General features: G+C 28.8%; 1 protein-coding gene across 1 annotated transcript; it reads right to left on the reverse strand.

Annotated features, from left to right (window-relative positions):
* Positions 1-18,305: 18,305 nt before the first annotated feature.
* On the reverse strand, positions 18,306-20,397 carry LOC131048505 (GDSL esterase/lipase 7-like). Its single transcript, XM_059212524.1, has 4 exons — positions 20,148-20,397; positions 19,500-19,627; positions 18,679-18,934; positions 18,306-18,409 (listed from the first exon to the last, which is right to left on the reverse strand). Exons 1-4 carry the CDS (start codon positions 20,395-20,397, stop codon positions 18,306-18,308), a joined length of 738 nt encoding a protein of 245 aa, XP_059068507.1.
* Between the last annotated feature and the right edge of the window lie 353 nt (positions 20,398-20,750).

The following is a 20,750-nucleotide window of genomic DNA, read 5'->3' on the forward strand; positions in this document are numbered from 1 at the left end:
GGATGCTTTTATTTTAAGCTGAACATTTCACACAGACTAACAATAAAACTGTATGAAGTGATATACTTATTCATAATTCCATAAAAATCAGAGAAAAATAGCATCAAGTTCCAAACGGCGCTGATACATTCTATTCTGCCGTCTCTTTAACAACAGCCCTGGGATATGTTATCCTCAGTCTTTCAACTGGACACATGAAAACACAGTCAAAATTTGGAAGGAAGCGGCTAAAATCAATGAGATTGCATTGTTCCTTCACGGTTGCTTCTGGAATACATTTTACTTACTAATATACCGTTCATGGTTTGCCATTTCTCTTTTGACCTAGCCGATAAGTCTTTGTTTCTCAAATTTGTTATCTTCCGCACGTTATGTAGAAGATTATTCTCCAAGCTATCGTTAATTTTGTGGATGGAGTAAATCTCCTTCCTTGAAAGCTCTTCATTTATAAAATAAGAGAAATCGCAGAGGATTTGTTACGTTGTGATGCAATTATAACTTCTTCTCACAATCTTAGAAATAAATCACAAACCCACCAAATACGGAACGGGAAATTCCAGTGTTCTTGCTTTCGTTCAATGCTTCATGTTTGACGGTGTGTATTTCATGCTGTTTACAAGGATATTTGAATGGAAATTCGGTTGAACTGTTCTTCAAAATTTTAAATAATTAAAAAATTTAGATAAGAAAACATTTTTTTAAATAATTAAATTTGGATGTTAAATATTTACTAATGTTTCAAATTCGCTTTATAAATTTTTTATCAAAATATACGTATCTTTGTAATCTATTAAATTGTTCTTTTAATATATAAATTTTTATTTTGAAAAAATATTAATTTTTTGTAAATTGTTTTATTCTTATAAATATTATTAAAATATTTTTATTCATATAATTTTAAAAAAGAAAAAATAGAAAAAAAATTAGAATTTATGTTTAATAATTTATTATTATCTTAATATTTAATTTTAAATTATTATTTTCAACCTACACAAACTAGTTTATTCATGATTTATAATTTTATTTTCTTACCAATATTTTGCTGAAAACAAATCCAATTATATATTTTTAATTCTTAAAAAATAAAACAATAATAATAGACAAGTTTTGAAAATTATATTAAATAATTAAGATGTGAAAATTATTTAATTTAATAATATGAGCTTTATAATATTCTCTAGTAAAAAACATGAGCTTTATAATATCAATCAATGTCTAATTATAACTAGCCAATAAAGTCTATCATCCACAAGAATTTATAATTATTAAAGTAAAATGAAAAAATAAAAATAAAAATAAATTATATACCAAATATTTTATACAATAAAATTAAAATATAAAACATAAACTCTTAAAAATAAGATAAATATTAATTGTTATTTATTTTAAAATATAAAACATAAACTCTTAAAAATATAATAAATTATAAATTTGATAAATATTAATTAACATTTATTTTAAAAACAAAAATAATTTTTTTTTAAAGATAATTAAATAAAATACACTTTAATCTTTTCACAATTACGAAAAACAAAATAAAGTAGTTGGTATACATGAATGTACATACTTTAATACTTCCATGCAATGAATTAAAATGTGGGAAGTAATTTCCTATTTATCACTTATATTAAAATAAAATTAAGGACTTTGAGGCTTACATTGAAATGAGTTCTCTTAGAGTATTTTGGATGTATTTTTTACACAGAAATTTCATGGCAAGCTCTTTTAAGATTTTGGTATTATTATTAATAATTGCATTATACTTTTCAATATAGATTAGTAATTAATATATTAAAAATCTACTATATTTTTTTAGAAAATTTGAATTTTATACTTATTCTAATCAAATTAAATATAAATTATAAGATTTTTATTAAAAAAATCAATTTCTTCATAATGATGAGTTAAATTAAATAAAGAATAAAATTAGATAAATGCAATAATATCTACTTGACCAGAACTAATATTATATATATATATATATATATATATATATATATATATATATATATATATATATATATATATATATATATATATATATATATATCAAATAATATCAACTTACTATTCTTAAATAGTATAGTGCATGCATTGTTTATGTTCAACTAGATTCTTAATTGAATAAAAATAAATAATACATGAGCCTTTCTTGTGATCAATAATTTTTTATTTTTAGTCAACTCTGATATTGGGCCCGCTCCAAGACAAACAACGTTTACCGAAGCTTCGACCATTTGATTTGCATGGAAGTTTTACGTTGCGCAGGTTTTAAGGAAAGAAAATGTCTATTTTAGTCATTATTGTTTTGCATGCTTGATTGATATAGACTACGTCGAAAAGGAAAGCTGTGCCTCTTTGCACTCATAAACAAAAGACCGCACGGCACGACGTAAAAGCTTGAACAACAAGCAAATTGAAAAGTAGAGCACATGCAAGAAAGAGTGAAGCTACAATGCAATGCTATTGTTTTCACAGGGTTCCTTCCACATTTTCGACTAACATAAAAGTCCACGGAAGAAAAATGGACTAATATTAAAAGATACAGTTAGTTTAACAAAAAGTAAGAAGCATCATATTTCTTTTGAACTTTAACCGGAGAAGGAAAAATGGTTATGGCATGGTTATTCATTGCTAATTTCATAAACATTTGCCTACTTAAACATTTCTTTCCAGTGCTAAGAGAACATGGTGCTAACATTTTAAAACCTATTTGTTATTGTGAAAAGTCATCTAGTTATTATTGTTTGAATAATCAATTTCATTACCTTATGATTGTTTGAATAATCATTTTCATTACCTTATGAATTTTATCGCTTTCCTTTTTATTGATGCTATCATGTAAATAGGTATATGACATTTGATGAAGTTTGGGGTCACTATTTAATTACATTGTTTGTGGTTGAATCTTGATATGATTTAATCTTTTTTTATGGTATCAATTTAGTGACCATAAATTTGTTTGTGGCTATTGAATACTATCAATATGTACTTATTGATGTCGACAATCTTCAAGTATATGAGGCAATACATTTTGTTACGTCGTGATGCAATTATAGCTACTTGTCACCCTCCTCACAATCTTAGAAATGTCCATTCTCACAAATCCACCAAATACGGCAAGGGAAATTCTAGTGTTCCTGCTTTCGTTCAATGTTTCAAGTTTTGAAGGTGCAACTATCTTTCTTTGTATTTTAGGTTGTTTACAAGTTAGAATGTGCTGCCTTGACATCGTTCGGAAATTACAAAGATATTTGAATGGAAATTCGGTCCGAGTATTACCAATTTTGAATTATTCATTTATATATACAATAAAATAATATATCATATTGTTATATAGAAAAGTGTGTAGAAGTGGATCTATGTAAAGACATATCTTATTGAAAGATGCCATCCTTTTGGTTGGGAGGGTATAAGAGAAAGTTCAAACACATGGAATTTATTATTGGTTTTTTTGATGCAGTCAAACTATTTTCTAAAAGATATTATCAGAATCAAGATATCATTTGCATAAGAAAGAAAATTTCTTACTATAGGTATCAAAATCAATTCAAAATAGAGAAAATTTATAAGATATATAACTCTGAGTACAACAAATCTTAATACAACGAAGAAATAGGGTGAAGTATTTTACTCACCTTAACCAACGCTTGCAACGACAATTGCAAATGTAGTCAAATTCCAATCTATCAAAATGCAATGAATAAGATGGCCTTAGGTTGCATGTAAGCTCTCTTTGAATACACTGCAACTGAATCGACAAATTAATCAGAACTATTTCCAAACTCAGCTAGATAAATCAAATCGCATAGAAGAATTCTACCTATGAAATGGTAACATGTGCTGAGGGTTTGGTTGTGGAACATGCTTTTGGTCCAGGGGTGATGCCAATGAAGTTGGGCCTTCCAAGAGTGGTTGGTGCTAGCATTGTAGAAGAAGCAACAATTTATGCTTTGATTTAGTCTAGAGAAACAACAAAAGATAAAACTCATCAAGTGACAAAGGAATATGAGAATGATGCCACTTATCTCTTACAATCTCCAGAATATATACCATTTGAGGAGAGCGTTCAAATGTCTCTTCAGCTAGACTCACACGTTTTGATGCAGGCTGTCATTACAACTGAGTGATGCGGTGGTGATTTTTCATCTCCCATCAGTTCATCCTCGAGCCAAGCAGAAATGGGATCATATAGTCACTACAACCACTTCTTCCATTATCGTTTGTTTCATAAAACCAATGAGCTATCAAATGTTACCGGTTGCTATCCGCCACTTGGCATTCTCCATTTTTTCACTTTTCATATGCTTAGTAACTATCAGGAATGTCTAACATTTCTTTTTTCTTACACAAAATATTCTATCCTTCTGACCTCCTATTGTTGATGCCATTGTAGGTTATGCCTCTCGACGTAATTAATATAACTATCAAGCCCCCTACCCACACCCTGAGAAAAATTTGTTTTGATGTCAAACTATTATACAATATGCTTGTAAATTAGTGTGTCATTACTTATCTATTGACTAGCCAATAAATATTATTATTAGAATATTAAAAAGACATGTAGTCATCACTATGTGACAATATTCTTATGTATTTAGAATGTTAAAATGTATTTGGTTGAGTTGCACATTTTATTTAGTGTTCTAACATCTAGCTAAAAATTAAAAAGAAATGCACTTTTATTTATTTTTGGAATAAAAATTAATTTCGAATATTTTTATTTTATTTCATATTTCTCAATTATATCAATCGGATTTATTCATTTGTATATTTTATAAATATTAGAATGATCTTGACAATGAAATTGACGTTTATGAATCGATTGTAGTTCATCTTTCTAATTCTTCTTTGTTGTGAATGTTTGAATAATTTTAAAACTATATTTTAAAACTGAAAACACATTCTTAAATATAATTCATATAATTTAAATATAATAGTTTTTCATTTATTTGATAAATTAAATGATATAACAACATCAAATCACATCTGACAAAGAAATAATTATTACCACAAAAATAAATTAATTTGACAAACTATAACATAATAACAATTACCACAATTAACATAGTTGTGAATGGACCTCCCTTTAGTTGTTGATTCAAATTTGAGATGATAATGTTTGGCTCAGGGGCTATATTTATATCCCAACAAGAGTGTTGCCCAAGATATTTGGACTGATTCCTTCAATTGAACATTAAAAATCTAGGAAAGCTTACGAGTTTACTAGTCAGGTGTGTGTTGCTTCTAAAAATCTTCCCCGATTTCTTCAATTTGAAGCAACTCATTCATTTGTGTATATAGCTCTTCAAAACGCAACCCACCCAATACGACACTTAGACAGGTCTTCAATTGGAAGTTACAACACCACTTTCATTTCTTCCGTGAGAAGTCATTTTTGGTAAACACCATGTTAATTGAACGTTGTTGAAAGGTTTAGAGTTTTAGAGCCTCAGTAGCAATGCCAATTTATAAGTGCAAGCAATACCCATAACATAAATAAACAAGCCAAAAATGGCATAGCTACTTGTTCATAAAAATATTTTGCAAAACAGAATTAACTTGGTCAAAGATTTTCATCTATATTAATGATGTAAATTGATAGGTTTTCCATTTCACAAATCCAACCAAATTGACACAACTACAAATAGTTTGGTTAAAAAAAAATAAACAAGTGAATCAAGTAATAATCTGTATATGTAATTATCAAATCAAATTCTATAATTTATTTTTCAAACAATTAATAATTTCTCAAATACACATTAATTTGACAGGATTCAGTTAAGAAAAAAGTACGTTGTGTATACAATGGAGGAGGTGTGACTTAGGCTCATGAGAATGAGTAGATTTCTTTCCTCTTCTGATGTGAAGTGGTCTGATAGGAAATTTTTTGGTTTCTAGATTATGTATGGTCTTGATTATTTTATATGTCCTCTTTCTTATGGTTGTATAGCGGGCGTCGACTTCTTTTGTAATGTCGATGCCATCTATACAACCATTTTGAGAGATTAGTCGCATTGTACATGTATATGGGTACCTGGCATAACCTATTTTTAGGATCCATCATCATATCTTATTGTATTTTGCAAAATACTTCTTCTCCATAAGTTCAACTTAGCAAGGGCGTTGGAGTAGATATTGTTTACTCATGCTTAAGTTAAACTAGGCAATTACCATTTACCTTGCATTTTATACTTGGGTAGTTGTCTATAGTTGGCTTCTACCTATCCTACCTACTCTTGCATTTGATTGAGGCACATGTTCACATCTTGTGTTCTCTCATCTCATGCTCTTGCATATTCAAGCAAGGAATTTGTACATTTATAACTCATCTCAATATCAACAAAATTATATATCTTCCTTAGTGAAATATTTATCTCATTTTGTGGAAGTTATTACAATCATGATCCTATCTTGGGAGTATCCCTCCAATAGTTCCCACCTCGATGGATAGCCATAAATAAGATCATACAAAATAAGGACATAAACCATGTATGAACAATATGTTGATAATTTGAAGACAACTTATGAGAGAGAAATGTTAAAAAGCTACTAAAAGAAACATAGCTTGCTAGACTTAGAAACTAATCCTCAAGAAAATGGAGTTTTACAATATGTCACTTTAATTGTAGAATAGAAAAGTTGTAGAAGTTGTTGTGAGTATAAAGTTGCAAAAATGGAGTGTTGTTGTATTGAGAAAGTGTTCAAGAGGCCTTAATGAAATTCAAATATTGTTTCCAAGATTCAAGAAAGACAAGAGAGAGAGAAAATGAAGCAAAATGTAAGTTTCATGGATAGCTACTAACTCCCAATGTCAAGCGTATAGAGGCATTATATTGCCAAATTTAAGAAGTGTAATGTCTCAATGGCCAACTCAATTGTAGATATTCATGGTACACTAGTGTGGCATGCAAACATATCCATGACACACATACCTTTGAGTGCAATCTAGACCTAATGGTCATGGAGTCAAGCATGAAATATGGAAAGGTACGCATGCTTAGATCAGTTTAAGGTGTAATATGAATAGACTATCTTAATTATGACTTAAGGGAAGACTCATGTCATGTGAAATTGCATGGGGTGCAATTTATGATGTTATACAGTGAAATAAACCTTCCAATACTTTGTACCATTTGGGAGATATTAGTGTTTTTATCCTATAATTTTTTTTCTATAATGTTTCAAACTCAAATTTGAAGACTTTTGCAGCTTCATAAAAGCTAAAAAATTGACGAAATTATCTTTAGCTAATTTCAACATTATAGATCTCTTCATGACATTTCCCACAATATATTATAACAAAAAATTAAATTCCCAAGTCAAAAGTTATGGCTCTTAGAAGTTGTGGAGCCAAAATTTATCTTTCAAATGAAAATAATTCCTAGGTGAGAAAATGAATGATTGCACTTTCGAGAACATTCTAAGGTAGTTATTGGTGGGGAAGGGAGGTTATAGAGGATAGCTCCATTAGTGTTAATTGTGGTTCTAAATTGTAGAGTTTTCCTTGGAATTTAATTTCTTTGTAATGAGTTAAGCGCATTTGGATGTAGCATTGCAATTTCTAAATATATAATTCCATTTTATTGAAGAAATCAAAAGTAGGTTGTTTTCCTTCTTTCATTTTTTTGATGTTATTATTTATTGTTGTGCCATGTTTTGGTGTTTGGTAGGGTAGCCCTTCATCAATCCCTTACATCAAGAATTCGATAACTTTAAAATTTAATACAATTAACAATTATCATTTAGAAATTTTGAGTATACTATCCTAGACATAATATTTGTTGTCTATGGAAATTAATTTTATAATTAACCTTTTTAAGAAATAATCACATGAATCTTTTTTACGAATAATATTTTTTGTAACAAATTATATACGTATGTTTACAAATAATATTTTATAATTAGCCTAGGTATGTTTTGCAATGCTATTTACATATTCATTATAAACATTCTTATATGCTTATCTCTCACTACAATCGTATCTTCATTCATCCTAATACATTCTCCTTATCCATACATTTATTATATCTATGTTTTCATATACTTTCATGTAATTGATAACCATTTTGATTTCACCCATTTTTTATGTCTCAAGTCATAAGGTTGGTCTTAATATTTTAGACTTGGCCCTTTCAAATTTTGAATTTAGACTTCAAGTTTTGGTTAATTGTTAGCAATTGTTTCTCCTTCAAGGACCAACTTAACACCAATCTGTGCAAGTCAAGATCATGCCATTCTATTTAAATACATTTGATGTATTAACTCAGTATTCTCACATCTCTAAGTATTCCAAGGTATATTGTTCACAATAGAACACTTCAATTGATGCACTAGAAAAGGATCTAGATTTGCATGAGATTTTAGGAGGATATGCATTTTTGAAGAGTGCTATTATTGTCATTTAGACACATTTATATTGATCAACCTAGAAAATCATGTCCCCTTCCAATAAGATTAACATTAGATGCATTAAACTGTTATAAGCATAATTTAAGAAACTAGATTAATAACTCGTGAGCTTTCATGATAAAACTCTTAAGATTTTCCCTTAATCCCAAGCATACAAAAAATGAAAAATTAGAATTCATATATATGATATAGATTACATTTAAGAAAAAATAATTTTATTTATAAATTAAATAAATAAAAATTTATAATTGTGAATAAAATTTTATTATTTAAAAGAAAAGAAATATATCTAATGTTTCACAAAACTCAAAGATAAATTTGACAATTTTCAATCATTCACTTTAAATTTATTAATTTATACATGAACTTGGACGATCAAATTTATAGATCACAAATATTTTCTCATAGATATTAAATTTAATCACATCAATTTATCTTTACTATAAAATCAGATATCTTATATCTGAAAATTATTTCATAAATATAAATACATCTCAAAACACAAAGTTTTAGCAGGATGCTTTTATTTTAAGCTGAACATTTCACACAGACTAACAATAAAACTGTATGAAGTGATATACTTATTCATAATTCCATAAAAATCAGAGAAAAATAGCATCAATGAGATTGCATTGTTCCTTCACGGTTGCTTATGGAATACATTTTGCTTACTAATATACCATTCATGGTTTGCATTTCTCTTTTGACCCAGCCGTATAAGTATTTGTTTCTCAAAATTGTTATCTTCCACACGTTATGTACATACAATTGACCATGGCGACGAGTATCCTCCAAGCTATGGTTAATTTTGTGGACGGAGCAAGCCTCCTTCCTTGAAAGCTCTTCATTTATAAAATAAGAGAAATCGCAGAGGATTTGTTACGTTGTGATGCAATTATAACTTCTTCTCACAATCATAGAAATGAATCACAAACCCACCAAATACGGAACAGGAAATTCCAGTGTTTCTGCTTTCGTTTGACGGTTTACAAGTTAGAACGTGCCCGCCTTGAGGTCGCTCAGAAATTACAAGGATATTTGGATTGAAATTCAGCCCGAGCATTACCAATTTTGTATTGTTCATTTTTGTATCTTCAAAATTTTAAATAATAACAAAATTAGTTAAGAAAACATCTTTTTAAATAATTAAATTTGGATGTTAAATATTTATTAATGTTTCAAATTTACTTAATATAATTTTCATCAAAATATATGTATCTTTGTAACTTATTAAATTGTTTTTTTAAAGTAAATTTTCATCAAAATGTATGGGATTAAAAAGGATACTAATCTTTTTTTAAAGTAAATTTATGGGATTAAAAAGGATACTAATCTTTTTTGGTACATTCTCTCTTCTAACATCTTGTGGCAGCTCTGGAAGTGCAGGAACGAGGAAAAATATCAGGACAAACCCCGGTCCCTTACTGAGTTTTACTGTAAACTCACATATTTTAAAATCCTCTTGCAGGTCTATACCATGATGATGATTGATAAAGACAAGCTTAGGCGGTTCCTGAAGACCGGTCACGCCACCTTCTTTGTTTATGAGATGAAGCACGGCTATGAGTGGAGAAAGAACATTGATGACATCAAAGCTTTTGACAAGACCCTGAACAAAATGAACCAAGAAATCAGGCGGAACAAGAACACCAAAAAGGAGGTGCTTGCCATGCCGATCCAGGAAAACAAGAAAGTTGTTTGGATGGAGGGGGATAAGGGATGGACGACCTGGGTTGATGCCATTGATGGCATCCTGCCTTAGTCTGTCTCCTTTTGATGCTGCTTTTGTAGTAAACATGTCTATACTGTATACTCTCTTTTGATCTCCTCGATGTGAGGCCCTGCCTCATCCCCGTTTTTTGCTGCCTCTATGAGGCCCGGACTTGATTACGTCTAACTGTATATTTTGAAATCCTTATTATTAATACAAAAAACTTATTAAATTGTTTTTTTAATATTAAAAATTTTAGTTTGAAAAAATATTAATTATTTTTAAATTATTTTATTCTTGTAAATATTATTAAAATATTTTTAATCATATAATTAAAAAAAAATAGAAAAAAGTTATAAATTGTGTTTAATAATTTATTATTATCTTAAATTATTATTTTCAACCTACACAAGGTAGTTTATTCATGAATTATAATTTTATTTTCTTACCAATATTTTGCTGAAAACAAATACACCTATATATTTTTAATTCTTAATAAATAAAAAACAATAATAATAGACAAGTTTCAAAAATTATATTAAAAAATTAAAATGTTAAAATTATAGAATTTAATAATATGAACTTTAAAATATACTCTATTAAAAAACACGAGCTTTATAATATCAATCAATGCCTAATTATAACTAACCAATAAAGTCTATCATCCACATGAATTTATAATTATTAAAGTAAAATGATTGATGTATAATTTAATGAAAAATAAATACAAATAAAAATGAATTATCTACCAAATATTTTATACAATAAAATTAAAATATAAAAAATGAAGCTTAAAGATATGATAAATTATAAATTTAATAAATATTTATTGATATTTATTTTAAAAAACAAAAATATATAATTTTTTTTTAGATAATTAAATAAAATACACTTTAAAATTTTCACAAATACAAAAAATAAAATAAAGTGGTACGTATACATGTATGTACATACTTTAATACTCCCATGCAATGAGTTAAAATGTGGGAAGTAATTTCCTATTTCTCACTTATATTAAAATAAAATTAAGGACTTTGAGGCTTACATTGAGATGAGTTTGTTAAAGTATTTTGGAAGTATTGTTTACAAGGAAATTTCATGGCAAGCCCTTTTAAAACTTTGGTATTACTATTAATAATAAAATATTAGGAATTTAGTGTATTTTTTGAGAAAATTTGAATTTTATATCTACTCTAATCAATAAGAAAAAAGTAAAATAATATTTTTATAATCATTTTAAATAAAAATTAAATATAGACTATAAGAATTTTATTCAAACAATATAGCTTGAGTTGTTCTAGTAGTAGAAAAATTATATTCTTGAAAGAGAGGTCACAAATTCAAATCCCACAAAAAGGTAGGATATGTACATACCAAAACTTATATATATATAATTTAAGACTTACTATTTTTAAATAATGTAGTGCATTAATTGAATAAAAATACATGATACATGAGCCTTTCTTGTGATCAATAATTTTTTATTTTTAGTCAACTCTAATGTTGGCCCCTCTTCAAGAAAAATAGCGTTTCCTGAAGCTTCGACGATTTGATTTGCATGGAAGTTTTACGTTGCGTAGGTTTTAAGAAAAGAAAATGTCAACGATTTTAGTGATTATTAGTGATTATTGTTTTACATGCTTGATTTACATAGACTACGTCAAAAAGGAAAGCTGTGCCTCTTTACACTATAAAAAAACTTTTAAAATTTAATATAGTTCAGTGGTTCTATCCACTTTTATCAAAAAAAAAAAAAGATTCATTTAGTTCAACATTTTATTCACTAAAAAATATTTTAGACAATCTAGTATATTTTAAAATTTAAAATTTATAACAATGGGTTGGTTTTTAAAAAATATTGAATATAATTTCTTTTCATTAACAATTTGTTGGTTTGAATACTATTTATACAAATTTGTTTTGGAAAAATGTTGAACTTTGTCAAATTATAGCATATACACTTTAACTTATTATTAGTTTTCATACTCTAAGAAAGGTTTAGTTTGCATTTATAAAAGAATATGTTTTATATTAAAAGAGGAGAGTGATTTATAATAAATATAATATTGAATACATTTTTTTTTAATTATTAAACACAAGAACTTGTATTTGAATGAATTTCAAATCATAATACAATATAATGGTTACCAGACAGATAGATTCATAAACAAAAAAGGATAATTAAGTTATAAATAAGCTTTACCAAATGCCATATCTAAGAGAAATCCAAAAAACCCATTTAATAGCAATATTCTCGGATAAAGGGGAGCCTTTTATAATCATGATTAAAAACATATTAAGCAAGTCAGATATCATGACGTTCCTTTATTATTTTATTAATTTTTTTATAGCACAATGATTACATTTATACGGATGAAAGAAGACTATGAGATCTAACATTTTAAAACCTCTTTGTTATTGTGAAAAGTCATCTTGTTATTATTATTTTTATAATCAATTTCATTATCTTATGAACTTTATCGATCTTATTGATGTTACTATGTAAATAGGTATATGACATTTGATGAGGTTTTGGGCCACTATTTCATTACATTGTTTTTGGTTGAATCTTGATATGATTTCATGATTTTCTATTTAATCATTGCATATGGCTATAAGTTTGTTTGTGGCCAATGAATATTACCAATATGTACTTATTGATGTCAACAATCTTCAAATATATGAGGCAATAAATTTCATTATTTAATTTATATGGTATATTGCATCCTTTAGTATGATAGCATGCATGACTATCATTATTTTATCATTTCATTAACATCATGAAATTTTATTAAGAATAATTAATTTAAAAAATATCTTGTAAATATAAGAAGTTATGTGAAATTTCACTATAGAAATGTCATTTTCTACTAATATTTATTTATCTATTAAATATTAATCGTATGTTTAATTTGTTATTTTTTATTAATTTTTTACTCCATGACTATTAAATATGGGGCCATTAAGGCACACTATACCTAGCTAAAAATAATCAAGTGGGACAGTTGAAGACATAATACTATGAGATAGGTGTTGTGTATGTGGAAGCATAAACCTAGAATAACTAAATATAACATCACAACTTAGTTGCAAATAAGCAATGTAAAAAATAAAATGGGGTAATAGAATAATAAATAATACATATATTTACATGACAAATATTTGATTCTATTCGAAGGAAACATTCATGGGGCAAGGTATTGGTAATCTTATCACTCAAAAGAAAACCAATTAGAATCTTCACAACTATGACTATCACAATTATAATGACAATAACTTTAGCTTCAAGGGAAACAAAAATATATAGAATATCTTCAAAATTATAACAACAACCATCAAACTTCAAAAGGTAGTTTTATTCCTTTTAAAAATTTAGGAATTTTCTTTCATGGAAAAAAACTATTTTTCTAAAAGATATGATTAAATATGTTTTATTATTTTATTATTATATTGTTGTTATTATCCACCTTGAAAACAATTTACTTGATGCCTACCCATTTCCAATCACCACCTTTTCTATGAGCCAAGAGAAGCCAAACTCCACCTCAACTTCTTTATTAGTACTGGTCTTGTAAACATATTTGCACATTTTCTAGGTGTATGAGCTTTCTCAAGAGTTACTCCACCTCCATTAATAATCAATCTTACCAAATGGTACTTAATTTCAATATGCGTAATCCTACTTTGATAAGCTAGATTTATAGCCAAATGGATAATAATTTGACTATCACAAAATACAATCACTAAATCCTCCACTTTTTCAAACACCCAAAATACCCTTCAATCAAATTGCTTGTTTATATGCATGTGAGGCAACCATATAGTTGGCCTTAGTTGTGGATAAATCAATTATTTTTTGAAGCTTTGACATCAAATAAATAACACCTCCTACAAGAATAAATACATAACTTGAACTAGATCTCCTTTTGCTCGAATCATTGACAAAATAAAATTCAACATAATCACACATTATGTCACTGTAACCATTATAGGTGGTATAATAATTACTTATGCATATAATATACCTAAGCACCCATTTCACTACTTCCTAATGCTCTTTACCAAGATTATCCATGTATCTATTGAGAACACTAATTGTATGTGAAATGTATGGTCTTGTAGATACCATCACATACACTAAACTTCATACTTATTAACATATAGTACACGAGACATATAATCACTTTCTTCTTTATTACTAGGATATAAACTTGAATAAAGAATAAAATGGGAAGCTAAAGGAATATTTACTAGTTTCACATTCTACATACTAAATCTTATGAGGATATTTACCACATATTTTTGTTGTGATAATAAAATCTTACCATGTTCCCTATCTTTATGTATTTCTATGCCCATTTTTTTTTGGTACTCATAGATCTTGCATATCAAATGTCCTAGACAACTAAGACTTTAACTTACTAATTTCAACCATCATTTTGATTTTTACAAACATATCATTAGCATATAACATCAATATAATGAGTAACTCATTTTCTCAAACTTTTAAAGTAAACAAAGTGGTCATAATCACTTCTTGTATAATTGACTTGGTGACCACTTCAAGCTATACAATAACTTCTTGAGTTTGCAAACATATTTTTTGTTGTAGTCTTGAACAAACCATTTAGTTTGTTCCATATATACCTCCTCACTAAGACATGTACACTTAAACTAATTGTCATTAGTTTTCATATTCTTAGGAGGTTCACTTTACATTTATCAATATAATATTTTGCATATTAAAAGAAAATATATTAAAAATATATTTTTTATGTTATTAAAGACAAGAATTTATTTTTGAATGAATTCCAAATCATGATACAATATAATTTCTACTAGTAAACTAGATTCATGAACAAATAATAATGAGAGTAAAAATAAGTTTTGGCAAATGTCATGTTTAAGAGAGATACAAACAACCCGTTAAATAGAAATAGTATTGAATAAATGATAGATATTTATAACCATGGTTAAAAAATGGTATCAAGAACATGTAGATGTTATGAACTTCCTTAGTTTCTTTATTAATTATTTTTTTATTGCATAATATTTAGTTCTATATTGATAAAAGAAGATTATGCAATCTAACATTTTAACACTTATTTATTATCATGAAAGGTCATCGAGTTTTTAATATACTTATAATTGAATTCATTACCATATGAATTTTATTGATATCCTTTCATTGATTTATTTATATAAATAGGTATGTGACATTTGATGAGGTTTTGCGTCACCATTTCATTACATTGTTTATGATTCATCCTTAATATGATCATCATGTATGGAATCAATTTAATGATCCTAAATCTTACTCTGGTTAATGAACATTATCACTATGTTTATTATTAATGTAGGAAATATTCAAGCATATAAGGAAATAAATTTTGTTATTATGCCGATAGGTTTCTTGTTTGGGCTTTTGGCTCGAAAAAGTGTCAGTCTCGTCATTGTTTTCCAACGGCGACGATCTTACAGTGAGTTTGGAGGGCACGTGGCATTTTTTTGGCCGATGGTGTTTTTCTGCCTGCAAAATTTTTCTTGGCGGTTATCATTCAATGAATATTAAGGACACTTTGGCCAGGCTTTAGCTGTCTTCTCGGGCGGTTATCATTTTATCTTGGGTGAACATTGATCACTGTGCGGACGGGGAAATGTGCTTTTGTGTGATATTTTCGCTGGTATCCACAGTACGGTCCTCAGCTTCCCTGGGTTGGCTGCAATGTTTAATGGTTGATGCTTTGGTGTTTATGGGTGTCGCAGGCTTTTATTCTCACAGGGTTACACGTTGCTTTTCAGAATTACATAGGAGGGAAATTTGTGTGTTGGAAAACGAAGTCGAGAGAACAAGGAGATCAAACCATGCAAATCGGATGCGTATGGTTGAATCTTATGTTAGTAAAAAGGGTTAGGATTTGTGAATAATTAATTTGTTCCCCTATAATATGAGTCCTCGAAATCGTTTTCAGTGATTTAAAAGGTTTATAATGTTGGGTTATGTTGAAAATTTTGTCAACTGTCGATTTTAAAGGTTTATAATGCTGGGTTATGTTTATTTATTTTTGGAATAAAAATTAATTTTGAATTTTTTTTTTGATTTCATATTTCTCAACTATATCAGTTGTATTTCTTCATTTGTATATTTTATAAATATTAGAATGATCTTGATGATGAAATTGATGTTTATGAGTCGATTATAGTTCATCTTTCTAATACTTCTTTGTTGTGAATGTTTGAACAATTTAAAAACTATATTTGAAAACTGAAAACACATTCTTAAATATAATTCATATAATTTAAATATAATAGTTTTTCATTTATTTGATAGATTGAATGATATGACAATATTAAATCACATCTAACAAAGAAATAATTATTACCACAAAAATAAATTAATTTGATAAACTATAACATAATAACAATTAACACAATTAACATAGTTGTGAATGGACCGCCCTTTAGTTGTTGATTCAAATTTGAGATGATAGTGTTTGGCTCAGGGGCCATATTTATATCCCAACAAGAGTGTTGCCCAAGATATTTGGCCTGCTTCCTTCAACTGAACATGAAAAACCCAGGAAAGCTTACGAGTTTACTAGTCAGGTGTGTGTTGCTTCTAAAAATCTTCCCCAATTTCTTCAATTTGAAGCAACTCATTCATTTGTGTATATAGCTCTTCAAAACGCAACCCACCCTATATGGCACTTAGACAGGTCTTCAATTGGAAGTTACAGCACAGCTTTCATTTCTTCCATGGGAAGTCATTTCCGGTAAACACCGTGTTAATTGAACGTTGTTGAAAGGTTTATAACATAAATAAACAAGCCAAAAATGGCATAGCTACTTGTTCATAAAAACATTTTGACAGGATTCAGTAAAGAAAAAAGTACGTTGTGTATACAATGGAGGAGGTGTGACTTAGGCTCATGAGAATGAGTAGATTTATTTTGGTCTCGATTATTTTATCTGTCCTCTTTCTTATGGTTGTATAGCGGGCGTCGGCTTCTTTTGTAATGTCGACATGCTGGCCTTTTAGTGATCAATAAATTATTGAAGAAAAAAAAAAAAATAGTCAACTCAAATATTGGGGGCCGCTCCATGGCAAACAGCGTTTCGTGAAATTTCCACCATTTGATTTGCATGGAAGTTTACGTTGCGCAGCTTTCAAGGAAAGAAAATGTCAACGATTTGAGTCATTATTAATTTGCATGCCATATTTACATGACTACGTCGAAAATGAAAGCTGTGCCTCTTTTTCGTCAAAAACAAAACACCGCACTACACGATGTAAAACTTTGAACAGTAAACAAATTGAAAACTAGACTACTTCAAAGCAAGAGTGAAACTACGATGTAATTACATTGTTTTCACAGGGTTATTTCACATTTTCGAGTAACATAAAAGTCCACAGAAAAAGAATGGATTAACATTAAATATGCAGATAACTTAACAAATAGTTGAAAGAAGATTAGACGATCTAACATTTTAAAACTTATTCCTTATCATGAAAGGTCATCTAGTTATTAATATAACTAGCGGTAGGACCTGAGGAAGGTCCAATTTGTACTGCCGATAGCAATTATAGCAATTTGTCATATGAAGCTGAAGAACACCATGCCTAAATTGCCATTCACATTACAATTTTATAATATTAAAATGAATTTACTCATTCAAAAATGCGAAATTCGGTCATTCATAAGGAACAATGGGAAGGATATGCTCGCAGACAGCAGAAGTCAAGAATATTATCCCCATTACATATTTCCATAAAATCATCTCATTTACAACCTGAATTTGTTCAATTATTGTAGGGCCAGGTTGCTCGTCAGTTGGTTTTGGGGCATTCATCGAGCATGGTCCTTTCTGTTGAAATTTGGCCAAGGTGAATGAATTGCAATCAATCACCCTGCTAGAACATCTTGCTTTTCTATTGAATTGCAATCAATCACCCTACTAAAACATCTTGCTTTTCTGTTGACCCATTGGATGTTTAAGTATTTCTGAATATTGATTAGACGTTTGATAGTTTTTGGTTTTAATTGTGTATTTTTTTTTTTTAGAGCATTCTTTTTCTCTTTTTCATAGTGATAGATCATTGAAGATGATCCAAAATATCGATTGAAAAATATACATTGTTAAACAAAAAACTATCATACTTCTACTATGAGCTATTAAATGTTTAAGTAAAACAGCCATGATATGTCACAGTCACCGCTAAAACATCTTGCTTTTCATTGATTGTTGACCCATTTGATGTATAAGTAGAGTTAGGTATGACTATTCCTGAACATGTATAAGTAGAGTTAGGTATGACTATTCCTGAACATTGATTAGACATTTGATATCTTTTGATTTTAATTGTGTATATTTTCTGTTACGGATCATTTTTTCTCGATTTTAAAATTATAGATTACTGAAAAACATTGATTGAAAATATACACTATTAAACCAATTGGTATCATAAATCTATTGTAAAAAAATTATGCCAGCTATAGTATCATTCCCTGTTTGACCATTGAACTATTAAATGTTTAAATAAAGCAGTAACTTACCATAAGAAGTGGGATTATTGATTATGTCTGTAACTGAACTGTAAGCATCCCCATAAACAAAATGTGCCCTTGGAAGATTGATTTCCATGATCCTCAAAAGAGGCTTAAGTTTTGAGTTGAAGAGTGAAACTTCTTGATTTACTCTATCAACACAAGTAGAATTGCCATTAATATTATTTGCTAATTGGCTTGGAAGGCATCCCAATGGACCTACTGCTTCCACTGCAAACTTGTGTGCTTCCAAGTTGTATAGCTTCTGCACATACATAACCCATCTCCCATCTCTTAATCAATACATGTCAGTATACAGAGATGTTAGCATCTCTATCTCTATATCTTTACCTCTATATAACATATTACTATTTTAGTAAGCATCATCTAAACTACAAGCGTCTACATACAGAAGGATCCAATATAGTTTCTAATAACTATACTTAAAGAAAACATCACTATTATTTCATGGAAGCCACCAAATATGAATTCACAAACCCACCACTAATTGTTGTGAAAAATGAGATATGAGGAGGTCACTATAGGCCTCTAAAGTATATGTTTTGTTGCTTGAATAGAAGCCAAGAACAAGATAGTTATTTATATAATCATTTCTACTGAATGTAATTACAAAGATGGATTTTGACAGATAATCTACCACCTCTTCTGCACTTCCCAAGTGTGAGGTTATGTCATTCACCATGCTCCCGAAATTGGCAATCTACTCATTGAATGTTACTCATCCAAGTTGTGCATCAAATCCATGTTAGAGAAGAAGAAACTAAACAAAACCCTTGGCTTAATGAGTATGATTGGAAAAATGAACTTACAAGATTTCTTCTAGTTTCATCCAAGATGCCTGTTGCCCTTGAAGCATAATTTACTCCATTCATCACTGCCACACCTTTTGTAGATGCATCGGCATAGGGAGGAATCAAAGGTAGCCCTAGCAACTTAGCTGCATGTAACATTGTAATATACAATGAAATCTAAAACATCATCATACGAATTCTAAAATCTATATGGCTAAAATTTGACTTGCAAAAGCCTAAAAATCACAGCTTTAGTTGATAGAAGGAAATAAATTACAGTAAAAGTCCAAAACTTAGTTGCATGTAATATACAGTGAAATCTAAAACATCATCATACAAATTCTAAACACTGTATGGTTAAAATTTGACCTAAAAAACCCTAAAAATCACAACTTTAGCTGATAGAAGAAAAGCAATTACAGGAAAAAGTCCAAATCTAAGACATTATCATACAAATTCTAAAATCTATATGGTTAAATTTTAACATGCAAAACCCTAAAAATCACAGCTTTAGCTAATAAAATAAAAGCAATTACACTAAAAGTCCAAACCTAAAACATCATCATGCAAATTATAAAATCTATATGGTTAAAATTTGACCTGCAAAACCCTAAAAGTCACAGCTTTAGTTGATAGAAGAAAAGAAATTGTAGTAAAAGTCCAAACCTAAAACATCAACAGTGGTCATGCCATTACAAAACCTTCCTGTAGCGCGGCCTTCTTCGAAATCTATACAGTATGGAAAAAAGTTGCCTTTGGCAAGAGTAGTTATGTAATTGTTATTGCCATTGTTTGTAATTGAATCTCCAAAAATAAAAAGAGCAGGAACTTGGGGTTCCTCCCCATGTACCCCAACAATAAGAAATAAGTAAATAACCAATACCGCTGCAGCATTGGAACTCATATGAGCACCCATTTCTGTTAGTTCTAAAATAATTCTCAGACCTGAAGTATATGACCAGCAGTGCAGAAACAGAATTCAAATTAATCTCTAATCTTCCCAGGCTGATACGCATAAATCCCATTTTGAACAAGGTAGAGATAGGGGCATTAAAACATGGGTACTCAATTTCCATTCAATGTGACCAACTAACGTGTAGTCTTGGGAAACCCATTGCCATTTTCTGTATGCAATCTACCGAAGCCATCTGTGTAATGTATTCTTGAAAGTTGTAACAATGCAGAGTTGAATTATCAAGCTGCTCAATGATCAACAAGTCATTAAATTGTAAGCAGAGCTGAGATCTTCTTCTTTAATACTAAATCTAT

Source organism: Cryptomeria japonica, chromosome 2, assembly GCF_030272615.1.
Source record: "Cryptomeria japonica chromosome 2, Sugi_1.0, whole genome shotgun sequence".
Lineage (NCBI taxonomy): Eukaryota > Viridiplantae > Streptophyta > Pinopsida > Cupressales > Cupressaceae > Cryptomeria > Cryptomeria japonica.

Excerpts from the sequence above, each read along its gene's own strand:
- LOC131048505 (XM_059212524.1), bottom strand. The coding sequence starts at position 20,397 with ATGGGTGCTCATATGAGTTCCAATGCTGCAGCGGTATTGGTTATTTAC. Across the intron at positions 19,628-20,147 it reads GACCACTGTTGATGTTTTAG|CTAAGTTGCTAGGGCTACCT; the intron begins GTTTGGACTTTT and ends TGTTACATGCAG. Across the intron at positions 18,935-19,499 it reads ATGAAACTAGAAGAAATCTT|AAGCTATACAACTTGGAAGC; the intron begins GTAAGTTCATTT and ends ATGTATGTGCAG.